The sequence below is a fragment of the Buteo buteo genome, chromosome 2 (assembly GCF_964188355.1).
Source record: "Buteo buteo chromosome 2, bButBut1.hap1.1, whole genome shotgun sequence".
Classification (NCBI taxonomy): Eukaryota; Metazoa; Chordata; class Aves; order Accipitriformes; family Accipitridae; genus Buteo; species Buteo buteo.
The window spans coordinates 54,633,276-54,655,956 of NC_134172.1; the positions used below are offsets into that span (position 1 = coordinate 54,633,276).

At 39.1% G+C, this 22,681-nt stretch overlaps 1 protein-coding gene across 3 annotated transcripts in view; it reads right to left on the reverse strand.

The window, feature by feature from the left end:
• Positions 1-19,617, reverse strand: part of MRPL3 (mitochondrial ribosomal protein L3) — a 31,692-nt gene extending 12,075 nt beyond the window's left edge. For all 3 annotated transcript variants that reach the window (XM_075054913.1, XM_075054907.1, XM_075054898.1), the window contains exons 1-7: positions 19,462-19,617; positions 17,335-17,513; positions 16,215-16,306; positions 15,271-15,369; positions 11,285-11,384; positions 9,406-9,466; positions 616-724 (exon numbers count right to left, since the gene is read on the reverse strand). In XM_075054913.1, the coding sequence (XP_074911014.1) occupies positions 616-724; positions 9,406-9,466; positions 11,285-11,384; positions 15,271-15,369; positions 16,215-16,306; positions 17,335-17,513; positions 19,462-19,574 (753 nt within the window). In that variant the 5' untranslated portion in view covers positions 19,575-19,617. The remainder of the gene's footprint in view (positions 1-615; positions 725-9,405; positions 9,467-11,284; positions 11,385-15,270; positions 15,370-16,214; positions 16,307-17,334; positions 17,514-19,461) is intronic.
• Positions 19,618-22,681: the final 3,064 nt, after the last annotated feature.

The window sequence follows — 22,681 nt, forward strand, 5'->3', positions numbered from 1 at the left end:
ATGAAGCTAGTTTGCAAAAATCCCTCTTAGTTCAGCCTAAATATTGTGCAACCTTTATAGAGACAAATCTGTTCCAAAGAGCTTTTAAACTAATAATGTTTATAGTTTGAAACTTAAAAATATTACTCTGTACTCTGCTTAAAAATGCTTAGAAGCCAACAAACTATTCTGGGAATCAAAGAGTTCATTAAGCAGCTACATAAGCCAGGCGAGGTGATAAAAGCAACTAAGGTTCCAAAGAATAGTACAGTATCTGAAGTATAAAATAATGGGTAAATCCTTTCCAATCTATAAATGTTGTGATAAAAGATTCTTAGAACTCTCTTTGAAGCATTAGGACTATTTCTCTCAGCTATACTACAAGATACCACAATTTGTTCAGTTAAAATATGTTTGCTGACTTACCAGCAATATAGAATATTCATAAATTGAGGCATAAGAGAACAGCTATCTGCATTGCTCATAATACAGGTTTCTGAACTTCCTTTGAAACAACTGGGATTCTCTGCTACCACGGAGTAGATGGTAACAGCTAGCTATTCTGAAATTGTTCATTTTTAGTAAGCAGTTCCAAAAATACTGAAGAATGTTTAAACAGGAAATAAGAATCCTCACATTGGTAGATATTGCTCCAGGACGTCTGTGAGTTTTCGTCTGGCCATGGCTCGCAGGCTGACCTTTAAATCCCCACCTCTTCATTACACCTTGAAATCCTTTACCAATTCTGAAAAGAAAAATAATTAAGAAACAAACCTGGGTTTTTGCTAGACTTAAGGTTTCTAGCAATAACCAATAATTTCAGTTAGGCTCATGATCTTTTTACCTTTAGCAAAGCTCAGCCGGGAGAAGAATATGTATTTTTTTTTTAAATTCTGTATTTTATACTACAAACATTCTAATGCAATACTTAAAGGTTGCTTCACAGAATAAGAAGCACTAGGAGAGAGTCAAATAGGTAAAAAAGACTAACATAAAATGCTCCTTCCTGTGATGGTCCTCAAATACATGGTACTGTAATGAACCTTTTACCAAGTGGACACCAGAACAAACAAAGAAACCAAGCAAAAAAAACCAAATAAAAAGCAACTGTATAATAACACATACCAAAACTTAGTGACAAGCCCTAAGCATCAAGAAAGGAAAGAGATGGCTGCTTAGACTAGCATAAACTGAGGAACATTTCTTTTCCAAACTACAATAGACTCATCACTTGAAAACAGTTTTATGTGTAAACACTTAACGCTTTTGACCTGTACTCATCTGACAAATAAGGTCTAAAACACAAGAACGAATAAAACATTTTCAGAGTCCATGCCTTAATCTTTGAGGCACATGGTAGAATTACTGGCTTTAGAGTTCTCTTGTTTACTGCAGGGACAGACTCAATAGGAAAATTTGCCTCACCACTGCACAAAAGAAAAGCCCATTAAAGCGTGTGTTTAAACTGGCATTGTTTATTTCCAAAAGGAAAAGTCTGACCACAGCATTTATGGCTGCACTGATTATTGAATTAATTTAACAAGATAATCCTTTTCCTCCAATATACAGAAATCCTTTCTCTGCTAATGCCCTTTGCAATGTCATGGTCCTATTAATTCAAGTATTAGAACCATCCAGCCAAACACAGGAAAATAAAACCAGGTATGAGCATGCACACAGCACGCAGTATGTATGGACTACATTTTGCTGACTCCCCTGACCAGAAAAGCACTACCATTAAAAACTAGCAAAAACATACAAATGCAGAGAACACCAACATTCACAAAACCTGAATTCTTTCCTCTCCCACTTGAATAATCCTCCTCTGATTGCTGGCCTAGTTGCCTAGAGTAAGCCAAACTACAGTCAAAACCAGCCACAAATGGAAAGATTCTCTAAAGCCACAGAACCATAAGGAAAGAAGACTTATGCAACCACAGGGTCGCTCTCTTGCTTTTCTTCTTCCCTGCTCAGAACCTCGTGGTCAAGTCCAGTTAAATTTGACACACAAGAAAGATATGTAATTGTTTGAAATCAAAATTATCAGTTAGAAAGTCCTGATTTTTTTTTTCTCTTTTCCTATGACTAAGGAAATGCCGAAACACGATCAAAGCAGTGATCTCTTCCCTTGCACATGCCAGCCATGCACGTGGTTAGTGCCAGCAAGAGAGTCCTTCCAGGCCAGCAGACAGTGGTGCAACACAGGAGTGTGGAGAGGGCTACAAGACGGAGCTGAAGGCATCTGCCAGAGGGAGGACCGGGGTTACCCAGGATCGGGAATGCAAGACAGAAATGTAAAGGAGGCAAGGCTTTGTTACACCAGTTTCTCATGAATCAGCTTATTTTAGAAGCTGGCAGTAATGAACAGCGATAGTTGTAAAAAAACAGTTTGAAAAATACTCATGCTTTAAGACAGGCTCAAAATTTTTCTTTTTCTATGTCTGCAGATCGCTAGGGGAATAATAACTTTGAAATACATAGCAGAAACTAAGCTATATGAAAACTCATATCTGTTCTGCCAAAATGCTATATTTTTCCTTGAAACTATCTATTATTGGCCATGTTTTCCAAGTAGACTACTTCTGGCATCTTTAGCTGGAAGATGGAATTAGCAAACTCTCCAAAACCAATGGCAAGTGGGTTGCATAACAACAGCTGTGCAGTTACCAGAATGAGCAGACTGGGGGCATGATTAATTCTTTAGCTGCAGAAATGGACTTGCAATTCAGAGAAAACCATATAACCATTGAAAGCTACTATTTCAAAGAAAGCAGTACTTTCAACTTTAATCAAGAAGCACAAATCCCTGACATCATGAAACCACTTAAATATTTCATTCAGATTGTTCATTTTTAGACATGAACAATTTAGAATATTGTAAATTGTACTTTTAAATAAAATATAAAAATATAAGAAATAGTTAATACTTCTAAGAGATGCATTTTGAAAAAGATGTTTACTTCATCAAATGCTATAAGATACCCTCAAAAAGAAGAGATTATATCACAAGGCAGAGTTGCTAGTGTTTAATGATTTATGCAATAGACTACGCTCATCTACTACTTGGTCATTCCAATTACACACATATTTTCTGTGAACAAAGACTCAGACTTTACAATACTCAAAGCCTTAGGAAATTTATAGAAAGTGTGGCCAGACTAAAAAAGAGCACTCTGGTAAACCTGAAAATTCTCATGCATCTGTTGATCTGAAATACGAAAACAAATCTCCAACTTCTGAAATATGTGGGCTAAAGTCAAGGAAAGTTATCTCGATGCTGAAATTAGAGTATTTCATAATGTATAATGCTTTACTATCTACCAAGGTTCTTTTATCATATTAGTTCAATTATGTTTTAGAATAGTTTCATTTTTTATTTGTGGAAAACTGATTGAAGGTCTCTTAATTACTGACGAACACACTTTATCTTATGATTTTTTGAATGTTAATTTTCTATTCAACATGACACAGTCACCATCAGGACTGAAAATAAAAACAAGTTTTTATTAATTAAATAAGAAGTTATAGTTTTATTTCATTTTGGAGTTTCTGATTTTTTTAAAAGAATAAACAATGTATAAAGCTCTTTAAACACATGTCAAGATGAAAAACAACTACACAGACAGTGTATGTTTCCTCCTAGACTCATGCTCTATCTGAAATAAAGCTGGAACCAGAATAAAAACTACAGGATTATGTAAATCAAATGTAAAGTTTAAAATAAAGGAACTACTAATATCTGTTTAAATCAAATTTAGAAAGGAGGACTGTTCAACTTGGCACTTAGTAGCTCAGCCAATATACCTCCATCATTCTAGAAGAACAGTGTTTTTCCAACCTAAGTCCACCTTGATGTGATGGTGATCTGTTCTCAGACAAGAGGTGGATTTCTCTACTCTATGCAAAAAAAAAAAAAAAAAAAAAGAATAAATTTTCCATGACTCAAAATTTATCTGTATTTCTAAGGCAAAGATTTTACATTCTTCCAACTGTATGAAATGCAAAGTGCTTTTGAAAATAATATTCATTTTATATAAACAAGGAAGAGAACTTAAGATACATGCTGTTCAAGAAATACTATAGAAAATCAGAGAAGAGTTTATACAGTTTACAGTTTTCTTAAACTTTTTTAATTCTGCCGAAAAATTAACAAATATTTGTAAGAATATATTCTTGACTTCTGAACAGATGCCAGGTGTCAGCTATTAGTATCACTTACTAATTTCAAATTGTTTAATTGCCCTCTTCGCCATTCTTAAAAATTACTAGGTGTGAATGCATTCAGCAAATATCACCAATAAAATACAAGAAAAATAATTACTGAAACTAAACCTAAAACAGTATTTTGCAAAAGTGAATGAAACAGAAAAATTGCCCAAAAGAATATTGGATCTTTTATTACTTAAAAAGTCTCATGAGTTCATTTCCAACAAATATTTCATAACATTAAATTAGTGTGTCCTAGCAAAATCAAAAGATTAAAACATATAGTTATCACATATGCAATACATATGATTTTATGTATACTATATATTTATATACTATTTTTAGTATACTATATACACTACTCCATGTAATTTCACATTAGCCAACATACGTATAAAAGATTCCAACCAAACATGCACCTCTCCTGAAGTTACTTTTCTTATGATGATCTGCATCACAATTTCATTTAAGAATGCATCAAAAGAATCCCTGATTTCCCCCCAAAAGTCCTAACTACTGACATCCTACTACACTTTGTTCATTAAAATCTGTGAAATCTTTAAAAAAAGAACACAATACAATTCTAATTTAGAACAAACTCAAACATGCGTAAGAAGAGGTATAACTCCAAAATCTTTTAGTAGGCATAGTACTGAAAACTTCAGATATTTTCAAAAAACATTAAGGTTTGTCAAAGTGGGATATTAATCCAGAACCATATATTAATTAAACAGAATTAATATCTAGATTCCACTCTGAAACAATCAAGTTGTGTGCAGTATCTAAGATATGATAATCAAGAACCTACATTGAAGTAGAACATTTGTCATCCTATTTACACTGTTGTGATTTCTTGCTAAGACATCTTCTACCTGTTGTCTTGGCTTGAATCAAGGACTATATATTTTTGTTCTGACAACATTAAACATCATATCTGAACAAAAAAACATGCATGAGACCTATCTTTATTAGAGTTGATATGTATAATGCCACTGTTCTTCAATACATGGAATTCAGTCACTTTACCTAGTTTCACTGAAGGGTGATTACCTGATTCCCAGAAAGGAATCACAGGCAGCAATGATGATATGCAAAACTAAGACACACAAATGTTAAATGAAAGGAAAATAATCTTTCTGTAGAATTAAACATAAAGTTTAATTACACACAGTTGTTCTAGTCTCACCTGCAGGAAAGCAGCTGTTCAGGTCAACCACCTAATTTTGTACAAAACCTCATTTTCCAGGTTTGATACAAGTAAAATGCCAGTACCTAATGAGCCAACTTTCATTTAGAAAGCTACTGGAATAAATTAAGCAACGATTTAGTTTGCTGCTAACTCTTCAAACTTAGCTAATTTAAAAGACAATTATTTAGATGCTGTAGAGGAAAAGGATTCCAACTACTTAGTCAAGTAATTTCAGACAATTGTAGAACATACTTTCAGGCTCAGATTACACTGTTAACCTAGCAAAGCTTAAATAAACCATAAACACATCAGAATCACCCCTTAATTCTGGCACATTTCAAACAAAACTACTGTTGTCTTTGGAATGACAAAATTTCTGATGTTCCAAAGGTTTCCTGAAATGTTCATGAGACAGGTCGTGAAGTGGCAGAAAAAGGAGATTCAATACAACTGCATCTTCATACAGCACTGGGCTACCACTGTAAGGCATGGTCTGACCTCTCCTCATCCCCATGTTTTGGTCATCTTTGTACTAGTGCAGAAGCTCACTCAGCTGATCAGCAAGATGGGGCATGCAACCAGTTGATCCTGCTGAAAACTAACCCAGTGAAGAATACAGGTATCTCATGCTGATCTTCTCCTTCATGCAACTCAGGATGCCAGTACCAGTGATAGAAGGTCGATGGGAACTCTAAGGGAGTGAGCACCACCTCCCCTTTGGGCAGCAGCCTCTTCTACACCAGCTTAAAGAGGTGCGAGAGAAGCATTTCTGGAAGGTGCTATGTATTTTAGCCCAGATCATATCAGGGCCAAACCAGATCATCAGGCCACAGGAATTCTGAAGTTTACTGCTGTCCCAAAAAGGGCACTAAGCCTTTACACATTTTTGAAACATACTTCTGAAGCACCGAGGAAAAGTCTTATCATTAAAGATTGCTGTAAAAATTAAGGATTGAGCTTTTAACCTGCTGAAAATAGGTACCAAGGAAAAAATTCAGCACTGAAGACGACCAACAGCCTGCAGATGCACTGTCTACTGTCAGTGCTCTAAAAGTTACTCATACTGTGCTGAACAAACTAGAAGACTTCAAATAAAAACAAACTGCATACATCTTTAACTGAACCTTCTCATTTCTCTCAAAGTGTTTTTCTTCACAGAGGTATAAATGAATCAAAACATTTCAAAAGACTTCAACAAAAACATTTGCAAGGAAAGTTTAAAAGCAGACAGTCATAAAAAACCACCCTACACTTTGGTAACCAAATCAAGATGCTAACCAAGACTTCTAAAATGTAGTGCAAGTACTTTGTTCAAGCTACAATAACTAAGAAAAGCTTGCTCATTTTTAAGGAACATACTTTTTATTTACGTCTTGACAGAAGGAGGCATACAAAAGGATATCTTGCTCAGCTCAATCATTAGGAGTGGGTAAAAAATTAAAATATCCTTTATATTCCATAGTATCTCCTCATTGAGGTGACATTAGTTTTCCTTCTTTCCTTTTAAAGGAATAATTAGAATTAATCATGGTATTAACAGCAGCACTGCTATTTTCATCTATATGATTTCAAACATTGCACACTTCAGTGTTTCCTCCAGTAAAACAAATTACTGACAATCTTAAAAATGTAAAGCACATGTTCATGTAAAAATATTTCTAAAAACTTTACTAGAGATGATAGCAAATTTTTAGGAATTACTATCTTTTAAGTCCATAATGGTTTGAATCAGGAAGATGGAAGTTGCAGGAGGCAGGAGGGGAAGTGAAACTGTGCTCCCTACTGTAACCCAGAGTTATATCCTAAAGTGCCTTTTCAAAATGCCCCTCTAGCTTAGGATCTTTCAAGCGCCTACATCACTTCTGAAAATGGGCCTTTGGAGAGTAATGTACAAAGGCTTATTTCAGCCTGTGGACCGAACCTCTTTGTTCAGTACGGAGAAGCTGGCTCCTCTTGAGGGGGGTTCAGAACACAAGTCTAACACGAAGTACGTCCTCATTTTTCCCTCACAGGCGCAGCCCAAATGCCATAGCTGAATGCTATAATCATTCCCAAGATAACTTTTTCTGCCCTTCACTGAAGCATTTCTTGGATATTTTTGGGACAGTGTGAAATCTGTACTTACAGGCACAATAACTTAGAATGACGGATACAGTATTCTGAAAAATATCAAAAAGCCAAACCACACCTAAGTATGAGACTAAGCAACACTGGATGAAACTGCACGGAATAAAGTAAAAGACCCAAAGAAAAACTGAAATGTAGTAAAATAATTTAATTCTTGTCCGAGTTAAGGGAATACAATAAATGCAGCATTCCAGAAAAGTGGAAATTAAGAAGGAAGAAACATTAAAAGTAGAAATCAGAATGTAAGTCACAGAAAAAGGTTAAAACCCCCGAGATACAGCAAGACTAGAATGATTAGAAAATCATATTAACAGAAAACCCATGATAAAAAAAAATAAATCTGATCTTTCTCTTTAGCAGAACAATTTTTTCTTCACCTGTATAGTAGGATTACATGTAATATGCTGCCAAAATCAACAGTACAAACAAAAAGCTGATTTCTGAAATGGGAACATACAAATATCTGAAGAAAACAGATTAGAAATACTGAATTAAAAGATAGGATAGATTCACTGAACATGACCCAGTTTATTTTTAGCTCGGTACTATTTTCAAATACAAATAGCAAGATACAAATCAATACCCTGTGGCTGCTTACCAGTATCTTCTACATTGCAAAAAAACCCCCTTCCCTAGTTCTTGAAATACTTCTAGAAAAACAAAGCTTTTGTGCATTAACAAAACGTGACACTTGATCTACATGGAATGACTGTATTACTAATGACACTGTGCTTTGCTTTGCAAACAAGCTATTGTCTCCTATAGGCTGTTCACTGAATGCAATTTAGAAGCAGAATGAGTAATATACCAGATCTAGTATTACATAAGGAAGTCTGACACAGAAAAATACTAATTCCAGTCAACTCCTCAACCTCCTTTTCTCAATAGGATGCCCTCATAGGTGTAGTCAAGTGTAGCTATATTAGAACAGATTACTCGGCTGTACTGATACGGTCAGTTTCCCCATATACACAAAGCCCTGTGACTAATATTAGACATTTATAAGTATTACACATATGTGAGACAATTACAATGGATGGTATTTCAACAAGACCCAGTTGGGTATTATCTCCATTATGCAAAAAATAAAACATCAAATGGAAAACATTATATTTGTATATACAACACAACAAAAATACACTTCACTGAAATACAGAGATAGGAGTTCTCAGCTCTCTTGGGCAGTGGAAATCATGGATGTAACAGAAGAGGCGTGACTAGTCTTTGCTACAAGATGCCAGTTTCTGACACCCTCTACCACTTGAGCTCTAATTTGGCATTTGCAGTGGTCTGAGAGGAAATCATTCCTCCCACGTTGAAGTAAAAGATCATTAGCCACTGCTGGCAAGGAGATGAGCTGGAATATGAGAGAAAACAAAAAAAGGAATTTCACAGCTCTGTTGTGCTAAATGTATTCACTATCTTTTTGCTTTTCTTTTGATCCACATGATGCATCTCTCTTCACATCTCTTCACCAAATCAAAATTAAGCAGTCTTTCTGGGAACTGATGCCTTTCCACATTTGCTCCCCACTTCTACATATCACTGATGCTGCATTATAGAGCTCTTCACCCATGCTAAGCTTGAGCACCTCTTTCTCAAGCTCTTTGTCAAGCCCTTCCTGCTAATCATGTATGTGCAACAGACAACACATGTGGAACCATAGCCCTAATATATCTGTGAGGGTTTACCTACCATGTTCAAAATCAAAAGTAAGCCTCAGCAAAGAAAAATAATTTTATATGCTTGACCCAATGGCTGAATGGACTTCTATTTCCTGCCACTACCCTTGGCAATTTATTTCAGCTTGCGAGCCATGACTTCAAGCCAAAGTAGAAGGGAAGAAGAATTCAACCAGTCTATTTAAAAGATTAACCGTACACTTTAAATCATTAGGAACCTACGTTTTTGCAGTAACGTCCACGAACTGCCCTGGGCGGAAGTGAGCAGCGTACAAAGGAGTACCTTCAAAAGAAGAGGAGAGATCATGTTCAATTAAGTGCTGAACTCCTCAAACTGCTAACCAGTCATTACTATCCAGGGTAGATACAGTCACAGGAAAGGAAACAAAACTTTGTTTGTATTCACATATTATTTGTTCCTCTTTAAAAACCTCACTGTGTAAAACAGATGCTTTGTAGTTTCGACTTAAGCACATTTCTCAGTTCCTAGCTCAATTTCAGATGAGGAGGAAGGAAGGGTGGGGCCTTTAATCAGATATATTGCACTTCAGACACTGAAAGAGACAAAGCCTAAAATGCTTCATTAGTTAAGACTCACAATAAACAAACTTGGCAAAAAACCAGAAGATGCTCCACTTACAAGTACTTCACAAGGTGGAGGGTTTTTAAAACAAACAAACAAACAAACAAAAAACCCCCAAACGCTTCCTATAAAAAATGGGGTTAAGGATAATAGAAAAGTTTTGCAATGCTTCCTCTTTGTTAAGACACAGTGTTTCCAGGCTAAAGACTGTGGCAGAAGTACAGCTTCATCCACTGGGGAATGACCTGTACACTAGCCTTTAGTAGAAGTAGTGCTTCTGTCAGTCAGTGAAATCACTCACCTGACTGCAATTACACTCACTCCCCTAAGTGCTTGTAGCCTCAAAGTTTTAATTTTAATTGAAGGTTTATTTTCTCTTCAGCAATTCTTTTCATCCAAGTGCAATGCTCTTTTATTAGCAGCTTTAAAAAAAAAACCAGAATTGATAACTTAGTTCATTATAAATTAACTTTAATCTGAAGATCCATGAAGCGGCATCTCTGAGTTTCCAGCCTGTTTTAAATGAACTAAAAAAAATGAAATTTTAATTGCTTCATGTCTACAACCATTTTCATGCTGTTTAAATCTGTACGAATGCAAACTGAAATGATGTAAACCTCTGCTAAGTCTCAAGCATAAAAATCCTCATATTATTTCATGTTATATTTATATGATCCATACACACCTGGGATAAGATGCCTGTCACCTGACAGAAAATCACGTACATGAAGGATGTTATGTACAAAATACACACACTGTAAAATCAGTTTATTGAAAACTTGCAATTCTGCTTTATCTCAGGCTTTTGCTTCCATTTATCAGTCCTGACTTCCTCTTCATGTCAGATTTCATTTTTATCAGTCTTAAAAAAGTCTTGCAAAAACCCTCTCTAATGGCAAATAAAGATGTAATACATTAGAATTTCCTATCCTACCTAATTCTTGGGAAAATACCTATAACTGTCAAAAAGTACAAAATGAAAGCAACCTAAATACACTAGCTAATAAAACCTTAAAAACACAAGACTTTTCATTAAATCTCCAAACTTCTAATACTGTTTTTTACTGAGAACGTTTGTTACAACATGTTTTAATGTGTTTTACTTTGCAAGCTGCCAGAAAAAACGCCATATATGACAGCCATCAGTCCTACTTCTGAATGCAGCAAGAAGAAACAAACCTCAAACTGCTGTTTTAGGCTCCTCAGAAACGTTACCACTAAATCCTCGGTGCTCCTCTCATAATCAGAGAACTTCCTGTAAATGCATTCATCTTTATTCCCAACAAGTCAGTGAAGTTTACAGACATTTATTTAAATCAATGTTCATATTAGCTAGTCTGGATGAGACTTGTTTTCCCTAAGAAAAAAAGTTTGTGCTCCAACAATGACAAAGAAATAAGAATTCAGCAATTTCCATACAAAACAAAAATTAAAGACATATCATAACTTTGTTTTAGTTTACAAGTGGCAGACATTAAATGATTATGCATATAATATTCACTAGCTCAAAAAGATTACCTGGTTTGATTATGGCATCATCAGTTACATTAAATGTTGCAACTTTCTGCTTCCGTGGTACTCCAGCTTCTTTAAAAATTTTCATGGCAGACTCTGATTTCTGTAACAAAGAGCAGCCATAAAAAAGAAGTGATCTTAAAATACCCAAGGATCAACATAGCACAGAAAGTGGTTACAGGCTCTCAGCACCACTCAGAGAAACAGATATATTATACTACACTTTTATCTTGAGACTAGCACTTTAATGCAATATAAAATCAATTTAAAATTCCTGTGTCTGCATTTTATTTTCCGTCAACTAGTTACCCTACAGCTACATCATATAAAGAAGAGATATATGAAGATTTCTAAGATTAGAAAAGGGAAACCAATTATTTAGAATGTACATAAAATATATTACTGTTTTTTCATGACTTTCAAAGAGTTTTGTAGTAATTTTAAAACATTTTCTCTTTTTCAAAGCTTCAAATGACTTAGTTCCACACCACCATAAATATATTTGACTTAACTAACAAAACCATAGAAATAAAGCCTGGTCTTGCAGAAACTTCTAGAAATGCTTAACTTCCCACAGAAGGGAATCTAGAGTCTCTAGACAAGAAAAGGAAAAATGAAGAACAACAAGTTTATGATTAATGTATTTTTAAGATATACCAAATACACTCAGTGTCAAACCACTGCTGACATACCAAAGAAGGGCTCTTCTTTTTAGGAGTCTGACTAAAGTACTTAAAATTGTTCTCTGCTGTTTTAAACAAGACAACTCACAGAACAGCTGACCACTAAGATGATATCAAGCAATGGAAACAGTGATGCAGGAAAATTGTGGCCATAGGAAAAAAGCAATGCAGCTGATTTTTCTTCAGATGAATTCTCCTAGAAAGCAATTTAAGCATCTGACGATACTGTCACACTTGGATAGTTACATCTCTGAGGTTCACTTCTCAAAAGTTCTGTGCAGTTCTCTCTCTCAAAAATAATGTTGTGTATTTTAAGACAAAAAAAGTTGAATAACTTTAAAATCGTTACTTAGTTTATTTTGAAAATCTGCATGTTGCCCTTCCCTTTGTTTTTAAAAATCTGTTTAAAAGTTTTAGGAGAACAGAGGAAGTTTTGTGAAGAATGAGGGAGCAAGATGATGAGGATCTCTGACTTTAGACACAAACCAGAAATTTTAGCTTTATGAATCTGTCCTTATTTGAGGAGAAAGTGTGGATGCAAAGTCTTTGAGAGTTAAAACGGGTTTTTGAGTGATTTGTTAACTTGAGTTCATAGTACAAAACACTTAAAATACCTTTTTTTTAAAAAAAAGAAAAAAGTCATCAACTAAATACAAAATCTGCCCTACGACCACAAAAATTTGAGGCATCAATAGAGGACAACTGTATTAAACAATAGTACCAAGTATAAGAATTAAAAATAAAGAAATCCCCTCTCTAGTAAATGCCTTCATATCAATCCTTTATTGCCACTGTTAGTAAAACTGCTGCCTTAGATGACAGCGAGGGGAGCTCTGTGCTCAGCACGGGTGCCTGGAAAGAGCTACCACAGCTGAAGGAAAGCATAGTGAAGTCAAAGGGTAAAAACCGCTTACATCTCAAGAGTCCTACTATAGCCTTCCACTCTTCTACTTCAACAACAAGTTTTCTTCAAACAGTCAAGTCAGAGAGATGTATTTCTACAAAGAAAACACTGCAGTCTTTAAAAAGCCTTCCTAAAGAGCAATACTAAAGAGAAGAACATTGAGTGAATTCAGATGTTCTTAGTTTTAAAAAGACCAACAATATCTTCCAGTATTATAGGAAAATGATCCATATGCCCTCACTTAAGGGAAGCATGTAAAATATTTTTGACAAAAAATTATTAGAACATTGACAGAATTGTACTTTTGAGAATAATTTTGCATTAAAAAATCATGAAAAAATCTGTTCACTTGTAACAGACTGACATACAGCAAGCTAAAAAGGGAAAAAAATAATCTTGCTAAAAACACGATACCCCTTATCATTTTTTAAGCAATTTGATGCTCAAAAGAAATACACTTTGTTAGTAAAATTACTGAGGGAATCATTAGATTGAATTAATTAAAAATCAGTAGCTGCGAGGAATCTGAGAAAGACAGATGTTCCTATGAGGAATTAACAGAAGATAAACTGCTTATGCTAATACAATACAGTTTCATTCAGCTTTCTTTTAATTCTCACTTTTAGACACTTCAGAGAAAAAAGAAACACATAAAAAGACTGATAAACACAGGAGAGCAATGATGCAAACCTGCAGCTAAACCACAGAAAGACCTAATTTGTTAGTAACTTAACAAGTAGAATTGCTCAGAATAGGCTTGCCAAATTCTTTCTTAGAAATTATCTAGTTTATACAATGATGATAACAACAACAACAATAATAATAATACAGAGCTCAGTCTCAGGCCAGGTCCTCACCACAGATTGGTCTAAGGATATTTCATTAATTTCTTTATTAAAATGAGTCTAAGTTCAACCATATTAATAGGAGCTAACTTGAAAAAAGTAATGTCCAAGAGAGTCTTTAGCATAATTCAAACTACTAAAAAAAAAAATCCTTGAGTTGACTTTTTAGGTAGTTTGGCTTTGAAGAGATTTTCTTAGTTCACAAGAGTTGTTTAAATAGAAATTTTCTATGTATCTCCTTGCTTCCTGAACATTTTTACTCTGACAACATATTTAATCACTGATGGCATCATCTTTATGAAAACATCAACTGTAAGCAGTCTGATGTGCATAATACAACTTGAAAATTATTATTCACATGATTCTTGCATGTCTTAAACCAAGGTAACAGGAAAGAAAAAACACAGCTGTAATTTCTCCAGGAAAAATGTCACACCTGGAAAGTGGAAACAGACTAAAGTGACAGGATGGACACCTGAAAAGTACAAGCAATGATAGCATAAACTCACTGAATAAAAGAAAGATACCTTAAAATAGAAGCCTGTTCAAAATCAATAGAATATACTATAAAAGCCAACAGGTTTATCAAATGAAAAAAGCTCCTTCTTCCCTCACCTGCACTAAAGCAAACGCAAGTACACAGATTAATTTTGAGGCTCTGGGACCACCTTCTGTTTGAAAAAGGGAAATATATATCCTCAAAAAGCCACAAACACCAACTGAGATAATCTGCTTAGTGATTGTGAGTCCTATCTTTTTTTTACTTGCCTAAATCAAACAAATGAGTGTCAGGATACTGTAAGAAGTGAAAAGTGATATTTTATAGAAATAATGGATCATAGAAATGTCAGTCCTTCAAGGGAAAGCTTTGTTCCTGCCTTGATCTATAACTCAATTTTCCCCGAAGGTGTCTGGGAATTCCACATCAGGCATTTGGGGTGTCTAAACAAGTGAGTGGTTTTGACAGCACTGTTGATAAGCTATAATCATGAAGCCACCTTCCTGAAAATTTAAGTCTTAAACTTATTCATCAGTAAAATGATATGCAAATTAAACAATCTCAACAGGCCTGTGGGAAAATTACAGCTAAAGCTAATAAAACAGTATGGAAGAGTAAGCTAGAGAACAAAGTGTTCTAAACAACTGATGAAGATGGGTAAGTTTACAAAAGGCCATTAAAGTATGTATCTTGCAGTCCTTGTCTCATATTGCATCTCCACAGAGATGGGGAACATACATGTTTGTACACTGCTAATGGCGCTTCAGACCCTTTCGTCAGCATGGGACACTGCACATCAAAGCAACTTCCTAAACCCACAGCTCTCCTTGAGAATCAAGAGGCAAAACTTTCAAAAAGTTCTTGCTATTCTCTTAATCAACAATCAACACTAGAATTAAGGAAATAAGCAAGGGTCAATGTGACAAAAGATCAGTTCCAAGGCATGCATGTCTGTCAATTAATCTTTTAAAGAAGTCTACCTGTGCTACTTTAATCATGTACTGTAATCACAACAGAAATAACTATTCTAACAAAAACACCCAAAGTGGTTCACTTACAAAAAAAGGAGATGCGTTTTTGCCTCCAACAAGTAGCTTAGATGTTTTTCCACCCGACTCTTCCTTTGAAATGTATCTTAAAACATGGCAATCTTGCACCTTAAGAAAAGAAAGATAGTGTTTATTTGAGTATAAGCAGATGTGTATGCTTTGAGACCACAGAGATTATAAAAACAAGTGAAACAAAGCCAGTCTCTATTTTCATTTGTATCTATATTAACAGGAGATAGGGCCTACAAGTAGGAGAGCATGTTACCTTTTTACCATAGACATTCTTTTGCCAAAAAGTAAAAGGCTTATCTTAGAAAAAAATATTTGTGGAACGCAAACTATGTTTTCATAAATGCTCTAGAAATCAAATGAAATTTTATAGTCATATTTTGCCTGCAAGATCTGCAAAATCCCTACTGGCAAAGCATACAATAAGAGCCCACATTTTAGACTCCTGCTCCTTTGCCCTGTAAACCCGATCTCCTTCACAGCAGTAGTTCATCACATGGCAGCAACATGGTTCATCACATGGCACGTCAGTGAACAGCTTCATCACAGTAGTAGCTGCCAGAGAATATGAAGAAGCAGCTTCAGGGCTACAAAGGCTCAGAAACCAAAGTGAAATTAATCCCAAAGTGCCCGCAGGTGGCAAAAATAAAAAAAAGTGAAGTGGGGTAGTTAACCCCAGCTTTATGCTGCCTCCCATCTTCCCTCACCTAGGTAATACTTATGCACAGTTCTGCAGCCCTTGAATAGCTGAGGCAAAAGGCAGACTGCTCCTAGAAAGTTCAGCATATAAACAGAATTGGCCTGGTGTACTATGCAGGGTTGAAAGAAATCTTTCTTTAGGGACTCGTACTCTGTACAAGTGATAAGTTTCACTTTTGCCTGAAACTTCTGGTTAATGATCTGAATATAGTACAGGAGATAAAATTCATTATAATTTATTTCACCTTAAGTAGTGTGACAGCATGTTTTTTTCCTGACTTGGTCCATATTGGCATCATTCCCAGTTTTACTGCAACAACACCAACTCTGATGGAACCTGTAGACCAAAACAGAACATGGATGCAAGTCCACACTTAATATTTGAAAAAGCCCATCTCATAACCTGCAAAGTCCCATTAACTCTGATCTTTCCTAAGGAGTTCAAAAAGGAGAGGAAACATTGCTGACTCCCTGCAGGTAGGCTGAGAATAACCTGTTCACTGTTTTTAATCCCACTAGCAGTAAAGGTCTATCTGTTCCAGTTGCATTTGATAGAACATGGAAACTAGTTCTCCATTAAGATTAGAGCAACCAATGCTTCAGACTAATTTTTTTTTTTAGAAAATACAACACCCATGTAGAGTATTAGAGCCAAACTAACTATTGAAAAGTTTACTGTAGGAGGTTCCTCCCACCCCAACTTTTGCACATTTTTGTCACTGTAACTGTACAGCAAAGGCAACCCGTTGTCTGGCTTCTGACAGTCCGTGGCGTGAAAAACAGAACATGTAAGATGAAGAATAAATGCTTTAAAGTATGAAAAATGCTCTTTGTTCCAGTTTCCACCGTCATACCTGAGGATCTGCTCACAGATTTGCAGACTGTCAGGTCTGCTGTCAAATGATGTGACCCTTTTGAAGGCTCAAAAACTTTATATTGTGTTCTAGTCCATAGGACTTTGGAATCACTGAATAGAAGTGGGATGTATTATACACTACACTTTTTCTCCAGAGTGCAGCAAAATTTACAAGAACATTTTCAAGTTCTTATACTTTATATTCCAGGGAGTCTTTTTTGATGAATCCTTAGTTTATTACCTTGTCATTGTGCAGCAGTGGGACTGGCCAAGTGCTGATCTGGACTAAACCCAAAGTTCTTACAAGGTTCTTAACACCCTGTAATATTTTAAATGCTTTTTAGAGAGCTGATGAATTACATTTACTTATTTACTAGGAGATGTATTGTATGATTGAGGCAAAAGCAAAAAGGAGAATACAAGACACATTTCCGATATGACTCAATGCAACAACACAACAACGATAATTTCAGCAAGAGTTTGGTATTTCAGAAGAGATACTTTCTCACCTGGTTTCCACTCATTCAGTGGCCACGGCTCATCTTTCAGAGGGCACAGCTTGCTGGCTGTCTGAGCTTTGTATTCCTCTGCAGTTATCTTCTTGAGGAACTGGACATTCTCTTCAGAAAGATGCTCATGCCACCATGTTGTACTGTTAACATGCCTGACTACAAAGCCCAGCTGCCTCCTTTCCAGTCGTGGGAGAAAGTTTTAAGTGTCTTATCAGTTCAAATAATGTCTCATAAGATGCATGTTTGTAATGCAATATATACTACATATCATTACATAATAGAGTATAAAATCATAAAGGCCGAAATTATACTAGCAAGCTATTCAACTACCATCACTCAAACTGGCCACCCTTGACCTACAACACCTAACTATTTGTCATACTCTCATCTAACTTTTAAAGTACCGCAAAATATACTGAAGGGGAGTAAGCAAAAACAAATCAAATGACCACTCCTTCTACAATAAAAAAACCCTAGATCCGTGAACGAAGAGATAGCAGTGGGTGGTGTTTACTTTAACTTTAGCAAGGCTTTCAACACAGTCTCCTGTGGCATCCTTCTATCCAAGCTGGGATGTTACAGCATGGATTGGAGGGCTAGCAGATGGGCAAAAACCTGGCTGGATCATCAGGCTGAAAGAGTCGCAGCTAATGGTTTGCACTCTACCAGAAGGCCAGCTACAAGTAGAGTTCCTCAAGAGCCTATTCAGGGACTTGTCCTGTTTAATAACTTTATCAGTGACCTGTAAGAGGGGACAAACGCACCCTTCTTAAGTTTGCCAATAAAACTGAACTGAAGGGAGCAGTTGATAACGCTCAAGAGCACCCCTCTGCCAGTCAGAGAGACAAGCCAACAAGGAACCCGATGAAATTCATAAAGGAGAAATGCAAAGTCCCACACCTGGGATGGAATAACCTCTTGCAAGGGTACAGGCCATGACTTCAGGAGAGCTGCTCCCCAGTCTGGCAAAGAACCTGGGAGTCCTGGGGGGCAAAAAGGAGCCAGCAGGCTCCTGGCAGCAATGAGGGCTAACAGTAGCCTGGGCTGCATCAACAGAAGCACGTTCAGGAGATAAAGGGAAGCAGTTATCATCCTTTCTTCAGCACTCCAAGTAGACCACATCTGCAATACTAAATCCAGTTTTAGGTCCCCAGTGTAACAGGGATGTTTATAAATGAGCCAGTACAGCAGTGGTACAAAAAAATACAGGGGCTGGAGCACTTGCCCTGGGAGGAGGATTGAGGTAACTGGGCTTTAGTCTGGAGAACAGGAGGCTTAGGGGGGGACCTGACAGCAGCTTTCCAATAGCTAAGAGAAGGTTACTGACAGGACAGAGCCACGCTGTGTTTACTGAGGTGTATGCCAGCAGAACGAGAGGACTGGTATAAACTGGAAAAGGGGGTTCTGATTTGACATAAGGAAAAAACATTCAGCTTGAAGACAGTCAAACACTGGAACAGGGGCCCAGTGAGACTGTTCTTGGAGGCTCTCAAGGCCCAACCAGACAAAGCCCAGAGCAACCTGGTCTGACCTCAGAGCTGGCCACAGTGCAAGCAGGAGCTTCGATGAGAAAGCTCCTCAGCTCCCTTCCAGCCCCAACAACTCTCCGATTTCACGTTCACTGCTAAACACTTCGCTGTACTGTTGTGACTTTTGTGAGTGCTAAGAACAGCTTGAGCGCTCCTCAATCCTCTTCAACCAAACAGAGTATTGAACAATACAGCAGCGAAAGCACGTGGCTAGTTGTAACAGCAGGCCGAGGTGACTCAAAACACGGCAGGTCAAGCCGCTCGCTCCGAAGCAAAGGCGCTTTAGTTGCAAACACGCGTGTCCTGCCGTAACTCCCACGCAGGCTGGATCTGTTACCAAGGCCTGGGTGCCCCGCCACTGAACCGGGGCCCTGACACCTTTGCACTCGCAAACCCTCCGGGCGCTGCCAACGGGCTGCACCCAGCGGCCCCGCCGAACGGCGGAGACCGGAGGGGCCGCCGAGGGGAAGGGAAGGGAAGAGGAAGGGGCCCCTCATCCCGGGGCTGCACAGGGGGCGACCCCGACCCCCCCCCCATCCCCGCTCTTCCCGCCCCTCCCGGCAGCAGCCCCTTCCCCTCCCAGCCCTTCCGCTACCTGTCTCCGGAAGCCCCCTTCGCCGCCGCCGCCCCCGCCGCCCAGAGCGGCCTCCCCGGCGCTGCCGCCCACAGGCGGCCCCCGAGCTGGCCCAGCAGCCCCCAGCCCGCCATGCCGTCAGCGTTGGCGCAGCCGCCGCCGGCTTCCGGCGCCGCCCGGTCCGACGCTGAAAATCTTCCGTGCTGCCTCAGAAAAAAGGTTCCGGCCGGCGCTCCCGGCGGGGGGAGGCGGTTACCTCAACAGTTAACTTCAAAACTCCCGAACCGACCCGAAGATGTGGTCGTGCGTCCCGTCCCGTCCCCCCCCGCCGCTGGCTGCAGCGGCTTCCCGCAGCGGCCCAGGGGTAGAGGTTCCGCCCCCCCGGTGAAGGCGCCTGCCCGGCGGCGCGGCCCGCGGTTTAACCTGGGCACTGGCCGGCGGCCGGTTGGGCCGCTGCGTGCCCGAAGGCCCCGCGGGGCAGGGCTGCGGTACCCGTGGCCGATGGGCCTTCTCTGACACGGGGGGGAAAGCCCTCACCCGAGGGGGTGCAGAGGGGGAGAGGACGCGCAGAAATAGCCACGGGCACCCCGTCCCCCAAACTCCGCCAGCACGGCCGTGCCTCCCGCGCCTCCGTTCCGGCCGCCGGAATCGTCCGTAAGGGCGAAGCGTATCGCTGGCAAGCACCGCTTAGGCCCACCAGGCTGCAGGACCCTTGCACGGATTCAGAAGACTCCTCCGCCCGGAGGAGCGGTGCGGAGCGGAGCGGATGCCCGGAGGGTTGGGGCAGAAGGGTCCCTGCTGTATCAAACTGCTGCGGGGCTGAACTGCTTCAGGTGCTCCCTGCAAGCGGTTAGGCCACGTAAGGGTGGGAAGGCAGCGTTTATGGGAAGTATATTTAATATTGTAGCCAGCAAAGTTACTGGTAAAGTTAGAGTATGTGGGCCAGGCAGAGGATTTCCGGGCAGTCTGGCACAGGGCTGGTACCTCTGACTCCGGCTCCAGTGAGATATGGGTTTTGTCAGTATTCAGAATTAATTCACCCTTTTTTTCTGAGCAGGGCACAAGCACAGCTGAGAGTGCACTGGGTGAGGTGGTGAATGGGCATGAACTGAAGATTCCCTCTTGGTTTCAACAGACACATCTTTTTTAAAGATACATGAACCTTCAGTGTGGCCAGCTGAAGTCTGTTGTTGCTTCTCCTCTTTACCCTGCTGCACTGTTTTCTTCCCCCCTGTAGTATGTGTGTGTGGGGGTGTTGCACTCGAGGCTTGTGGCCAGCTAACCAGATCCGAGACAGGCTGTAGGCACCTCAGAGTGGGTAACTGAGCAGAATTTTGGTGTTCACACCCAAAACTGTGATCTGGAAAACTACCAGCAGCTTTCACACACACTCCTTGTCCTCATGTTTACTTCTTGTCCTTTTAAGAAGTAAACACATAGAGTGTTCAGAAATGCATCTTTCAAGTTCAGAGTCCAACTGATACTCCCTCTCTGAAGCTGGTTAATCATCTCTGCTATCACAGGGACCAATGCATCTTTCTGTTCTCTCCCTGGCATCAAGAACAGCAACACCACAGGGGTGTTGCTAAATTTCATGTAGACGTGTTTTCTAGCAGGGTCCATCAGTAGGTTATGCTGCTGCTCTGACAGGGATTTCTATACCAGGAGGAAGAAAGGATCTAAAAATGTTAAAAGTGATACCTCCCAATTTCAAAGCACTGTGACAACCCTGCACTACCCTACCCTACCAAAGTCCGCAGAAAGTAGCAAAATGCTACTTATCCCCATTTTAAAGATGTGGAACTAAGGCACGCAGCAAGATTAAGTGACTTGCCAAGTCATGATGGATGTTCCCTGCTAGAGAAGAGGGCTCTCTTGGTGCTAGCTAGCCTTGCTGCCACAGTATGATGCTTTTCTCATCTAGCATGCTGCGCAGCTGAGGTGACGCAGGATTTCATGTACCAGTAACTTGGAAGTAATACATGGGGGCGCACACATTTGGCAGAGAAAAATTTTAATGCTGTACTTCTTTTCTCCTTTTTAATATCGACAGCAAACCTTTTTTTTTTTTTTTCTTGGTGCATGCAGCTTTTCATGATGCTAGAGGCAACTCTTGTCAATTTGTGTGTGTGTGTGTGTGTGTAGCAAGATGGCTGCAACTCTGAATGCAATCAGGTTGCAAACTGCCTGCTCTAATCAGTGGAATAAAAATTCAAGTGCCTCTTGAACACAGCAGTAAAAGGCTTTCTGCACAGCAGTAGAAATGACTAGCACTTTTTTGGAGAGAAGGAAAAGAAAGAGACAATGCCCATTACAAAATAACCTTCCTTGCCAGTCTGCTGCCTTGGGAGTCCTCAGAATTGCAGGAATGAGGAAATGGAAACACCAGTTTTGAACTGGCAGCCTTCACAAGAGAGGTCACCTAGGTTTCACCTGATCAGTTTGGCAGATCTCCCCAACTATGCAATGAAATTGGAAGAAAACAGAAAAGAGGGGGTGTGAGTGCAGCTGACTGATGGTTTGCAGTGAATGTTGCAAGCAAATGGGCAGCTGGGCTGACCAGTATCACTCACATAGCTCTCTAATTGCTGAAATTGCCTCTAGTAAAGTGCAACTCCTCAGCCCGGGACTGCAGGTACAAGTAAGACCTATGAGTGAAGGAGGACAGATGGTGCTATAAACTGTATTTTCCTTGTGGCAAAATGGCACTGCCTGTAAATAAAGGGGAAAAACAACTTGAGAAGTGTAACCTTATCCTAGGTGTCCTCCAGCTCATCCTTCCCATTCCAAAAAAAGTGAATGTAAATGTCCCAATTCTTTGTGCCTGAAATGTCCATGCTACTTAGGAGTAAAGGGAGTTTGTCTAGTACCTCTTTCACTCTGGAAAGATTGGATGCAGGTTTAGATTTACACAGCAGGCGTGACTGCAAGACCTATAAACCAAAGTGAGAAAGGTCAAATTGAATAACCAGTTGGGTACTTTCTGGGAGTAAGCTGTGTCCTGTTTGTGCAGCCGGAGAACCAAGCTGAAGGAGGTAGCTCTGTTTAAGTAGTCAGCAAAGATCTTACTGCAATACAATAATGAGGCTCACTACACCACACACCGTTCTGTCACAGTATTTGGTGCATGGCAAGGGATGTCGTTGAGTGTTGCAGAGCGGCAGGGCTCTGTCATGCAAATCTGCTCAGAACTGGGGCCTTCCACCTGTGTATTTGTTGGAATATCACCTCTGCAACCCGC